The 5,470-nt window shown below is 34.0% G+C and overlaps 1 protein-coding gene across 1 annotated transcript; it reads right to left on the bottom strand.

The window, feature by feature from the left end:
- Positions 1 to 2,072: 2,072 nt before the first annotated feature.
- Positions 2,073 to 4,937, bottom strand: LOC127091284 (elongation factor 1-alpha). The gene is made up of 3 exons (XM_051029878.1): positions 4,792 to 4,937; positions 3,337 to 3,825; positions 2,073 to 3,255 (listed from the first exon to the last, which is right to left on the bottom strand). Exons 2-3 carry the CDS (start codon positions 3,796 to 3,798, stop codon positions 2,374 to 2,376), a joined length of 1,344 nt encoding a protein of 447 aa, XP_050885835.1. The 5' UTR covers positions 3,799 to 3,825; positions 4,792 to 4,937; the 3' UTR covers positions 2,073 to 2,373.
- Between the last annotated feature and the right edge of the window lie 533 nt (positions 4,938 to 5,470).

Raw genomic sequence — 5,470 nt, 5'->3', positions numbered from 1 at the left:
AAACATTCTGGTTTAAGAGTATAGTCAGAGTCAATAACACGAGAGTGTGAGATAATGTCTTTTAAATCAATAATTTCTACTGAAGAGTATTTTGACATTTAAGATTGCGCCAACTATTTATCGAATCCCCGAAGTTTGATGAATTACATACCGCTATTCCGCTATTAAATATTTCTATTAAAGTTCAGCTTTCGTTAATATTTATTTCTCGTTGTCCATTAAACCCAAGAGAAATCATCAGTCTTAGATTTACGTAGGAACATTAGATAACGGTAAATTAGATTTTTAGTCATTTGGATTCGATAATCTTTAAAACTATGCAATACGACTGTGCACTTGCAGTCACGAATCCTATAGACATACTAAGTCGCGATCAATAAGTAATGATTATGTATACCATAAACCACATTAAATTTCCATGTACTATTTGCCTTACGGTATCCACGAACCTTAAAAGGATAATCAGACTTTCTCAATCTGGTGTCATTTCATTTCAACTTCCGAATAGGTTGTTGGTATGTGTCACTACTTCTTTCACATCTCATTGTTACAAATGCTTGTCTTCTATCAGAACCATTATTATACCTCCTAATTACAATATTGAACCCGAATTTGGCGACTTGCGTGTGGATCCATTAAAACATATGTTCACGCTCAACAAACTCCTAATTAGTTATAAATTATTCACAAACATCTACCTACCTGAGCAATAACTGGTTTAGCATCCACCTCGACATCAACTAGTTTAACATCATCTTCGACTTCACCCGTTTTAACATCATCTTCAACATCACTCGATTTAACATCATACTTCACCCGTTTTAACATCATCTTCGACATCACTCGATTTAACATCATCTACACAATAGCTTTAGGAAAAGTATTAGGGTGCACGATATCTACAGTCAAGCATAACATAGAAACATATTTAGTATTCAAACTCAACCTTGATAGTATCTGAAAATGCATTTCTAGAACATTTGCAACCTATTCCAAAGATACATCTCTGAACTCAACGTTCATTTTTACATAGAAAAATCAGATAAATGCAAACAATGCAGAAGGAATAACATGGTCTTTCCTGAAAGTACCGGTTTTTTTTTGCTCCTTTTGATGTTATGAAACACAAAATTGTTATTTTAAAAAACAAAAGTTGATTGAGAATGGATAAGGATTTTTAAGAGTTTTGATAGAATAGTGTCTTTGATCATGAAGAAAAATATGAAAGGGTGACATTTTATTTATTTTTTTGCTTAAGATTTTCGGATATGCATCTTTGAAATTGTCACCAACTTAATTAAGGGTGACTCACTTGCCACACCCTTCATGTGTACATTGAAAATATCATTTAATGGAGATTCTTGAAGATTCATCTTCATAAGAGTTTTAAACATAAACGGGATCTGGTTCCCTTGTCACACCTTATGTGAGTATTACGTGCGTCCAAAAATGCATATTCAAAATATAAAAGTGAAAATTCGGATCGTAATGTGTAACCGTTTATTAAGAAGTGTGGGAGGACTAGATTCTCATTCATAGTGCTAAAGAATAAATTACATGAATACTTTATGCTGAAGTATTTCAAACCCAAACTTATTTTGAAAGCATATTTTCAAATTATTTTTTAGTAAAATAAAGGTGTATTTCACAACCGAATGGAGTGTAAATGATAGGCATCCAAAAATATTTTTTCAAATTTGAAAAACGTATTTAGGTTTTCATGGAGTGTCTCTCCACCACTTAGGATAGAAGACACAATGCTCTAAATCAATTGCTACAATATAGTGTGTAACAAGATAATTCTTGAGGGGGAAAACGTGAATTTGATGCTTAAAATTGCTATATAAAAATAATTGATACGAGTCCTCGAGTAAATTTCCAATAATAATAATTACTTATTTTACACTCAAGTGTTAAGCCAACTCCGTCTCTTGTCACTCATAAAGTCTTACAATTATGACATAAATCAACCACGTCTAAACTTAAACACCACACATGCATTTAGAATCTATGCTGGAGAAAAATTAACTTGGGGATAAATGGCCCAACAACTTCAAAGTAGAACCATAGACTAAACAAAAATATAACATATCTTCGATACCAAAATAAGCAGAGTAGAGCTGCTTAAAAATCCAAGTGTTACTTCATGTGAGACACAAATTGTTAAAAGCATAAACATTAAAAGAAAAAGCCCTGCCACCGTCGATCTAGAACCCAGTTCTGGGAACAACAGCTGCGAGATGACGGCGCAGACTTCAAGCTTAATCCGAAAAACAATTTAACTAGACCGGAAATAAAAATACTAAGAACCAGGAACCACTTATTATTGCAATCATGAAAAGAGACTCCCCTGGCTAGGCCACCCTGCACGGTTCACTTCTTCTTCAAGGCTGACTTAGTGGCCTTAGGTCCAGTGGGTTCCTTCTTCTCCACAGCCTTGATGACTCCAACAGCCACAGTTTGTCGCATGTCCCTCACAGCAAAACGACCAAGTGGAGGATATTCGGAGAAAGTCTCAACCACCATGGGCTTGGTGGGAACCATCTTAATAATACCTGCATCACCATTCTTCAGGAATTTGGGCTCCTTTTCAATCTCTTTACCAGAACGTCTGTCAATCTTGGTAAGAAGCTCAGCAAACTTTACAGCAATGTGGGAGGTATGGCAGTCAAGAACAGGGGCATAGCCATTTCCAATCTGACCAGGGTGATTCATGATGATCACTTGAGATGTAAAGTTAGCAGCCTCCTTGGCTGGGTCATCCTTGGAGTTTGAGGCAACAAAACCTCGCTTGAGATCCTTAACAGCGACATTCTTAACATTGAACCCAACATTGTCACCGGGAAGGGCCTCAGTGAGAGCTTCATGGTGCATCTCCACAGACTTGACTTCAGTTTGTAGCCCAGTTGGAGCAAAAGTGACGACCATTCCAGGTTTGATGACACCAGTCTCAACACGTCCCACAGGCACAGTTCCAATTCCTCCAATCTTGTAGACATCCTGAAGGGGTAATCGGAGGGGCTTGTCTGATGGCCTCTTAGGCTCGTTGATATTGTCAAGGGCCTCAAGAAGGGTAGGACCCTTGTACCAGTCAAGATTTGTAGAGCGCTCAATCATGTTATCTCCCTCAAAACCAGAAATGGGAACAAATGGGACTTTTTCAGGATTATAGCCAACCTTCTTCAAATAGGATGAAACTTCCTTCACGATTTCATCGTACCTAGCCTTTGAGTATTTGGGTGTAGTTGCATCCATCTGTTCAATATAGAAAATAATGACTATTTGTATACAGTCATGATATTATCAAATTCAAAAGAGGCTGAAAATCTCAATTACCTTGTTACAGCAACAAATCATTTGCTTCACACCAAGAGTGAAAGCAAGTAGAGCATGCTCCCGGGTCTGTCCATCCTTGGAAATTCCAGCTTCAAAACCACCAGTAGTGGAATCAATGATGAGAACAGCACAGTCAGCCTGGGAGGTACCAGTAATCATGTTCTTAATGAAATCCCTGTGGCCGGGGGCATCAATGACAGTGCAGTAGTACTTGGTTGTCTCAAACTTCCACAAAGCAATATCAATTGTGATACCTCTTTCACGCTCGGCCTTGAGCTTGTCAAGCACCCAGGCATACTTGAATGAACGCTTGTTCATCTCAGCAGCTTCTTTCTCAAACCTCTCAATCACACGCTTGTCAATACCTCCAAGCTTGTAGATCAAGTGACCAGTGGTAGTCGACTTGCCTGAGTCGACATGGCCAATGACAACAATGTTAATGTGAACCTTCTCTTTTCCCATTAGTCCTTAAGCTTGAAATCACAAGATCTGATATTTCAAAACAGAAAACAAAATAACATGAATAACATACATCTAAGATTATAACAAGAAAATAAATAATAAAAATACTAGAAACAACACCACTATGGGCCAGTATGTTTTAGCTTTAAAAAAATAGATTTTTTCTTTGTATTTTTTAAAATAGATTCTACAAAAGACTACATTTATCATTCTATAAGATAAACATACATTATTATTGAAGATAAAAACATTGTCAAAATAACAATTTTTTCAAAAAGTTGTATCTCAAAAATGATTTTATGAAAAACTATTCAAAATAGCTTCAAAATTAAGTGATTTATTTAAAATTTTGATATACAAAAAATGTTTTGAAAAAATGAGAAATATCTAAAATAATTTGAAGAAACATTTGAGGCTTTTATAAAAAGTATCTTTGTAATTATTTTTACACCAAAATATGTAACTATAAAAATTATTAAAAAAACAAAACAAACGCCCTATGACAAATCAAAATAATGAACAATCCATGTCAACAATACAACAGCCATGAAAGTGGTGAGTGTTTCAGTATATTGAAACGGCACAACATAATCCAGAAACAAAAATATGTGCACAATTAAAATATATATTTATCAGATTCATATACTATATAGATTCGCATACATGCGTCTCTTATGCATGTTCACAACCGAAGAAAAAAACTCATGCAAAACGTAATACCGTTACAACAAATCAAAACTACCGATTCAAAAACATACACGATTATCACATTGCATGGATTAAGAATTACTATCAAACAGGAAATTAAATATCAGCATGATAATCATACTCGAATAACAAATCGATCAGAAAAAAAAAACAGAAAGCAGAACAAAACAGTTTATAATGATCCTACGTAATCATATATATACACTAAATTGTGCGAAAGAATTATAAATCGACGACATGGATGACAAAAGAAGATCGATTGGAAACGAAATAGGATTGATTTACCTTGAAGGAGAAAGTTGCGGTAAAACCCTAGCAGCAAGGAAGAGAATGAGTGAAAATAATAGCAGTAGTGATAGAAAAGAAGGGTTACGTTACGGGGTTTATATAGTAGAATGTTTGATTTGATTTTGACGGAATTGCCCTTTGTTTTCATAATTTAATTTGATTCAATCTCACCCTAATAATCGCATGTGGCGTGCGGCACAATGTTTGGAGACGGAATTGCCCTTTTAATAAAATAGAATAATAAAAATATATTAATAAAGTTTGAGAAAATGGGTGATGTACAGCACTCAACCTCGATTATGTATCTTGAAAATTTTAAAATACTTGTATCATATGATAAAATTATATATTTTTATGGGATAGTAGTGCAAAATTTTTTTACACTGTCAAATCATCATCATTAAATCTATAAAGATTCTACGTAAATTAACTTTTGTTTTTATAATTTTTTTTATAAAAAAGGGTTGAAGTCCAAAAAAAAACAAATTAATTTTATTTTATTTTATCTTATCTAATAATAATGTCATTCAATAAATTTTTGTTAAAATTTAAAAATATGTCTTTATATTTAATTTATATACAATACTGTTTTTTATACATGGAATGTTTAATTTTTTATTAAAATATTTGAGAAAAAAGAATATGCACTGACAGTGTAAAATATTTTTACACCGTC

The sequence above is a fragment of the Lathyrus oleraceus genome, chromosome 6 (genome assembly GCF_024323335.1).
Source record: "Lathyrus oleraceus cultivar Zhongwan6 chromosome 6, CAAS_Psat_ZW6_1.0, whole genome shotgun sequence".
Lineage (NCBI taxonomy): Eukaryota > Viridiplantae > Streptophyta > Magnoliopsida > Fabales > Fabaceae > Lathyrus > Lathyrus oleraceus.
Note: the sequence above shows the minus strand (reverse complement) of the source record. Positions and strands in the feature narration are given on the sequence as shown.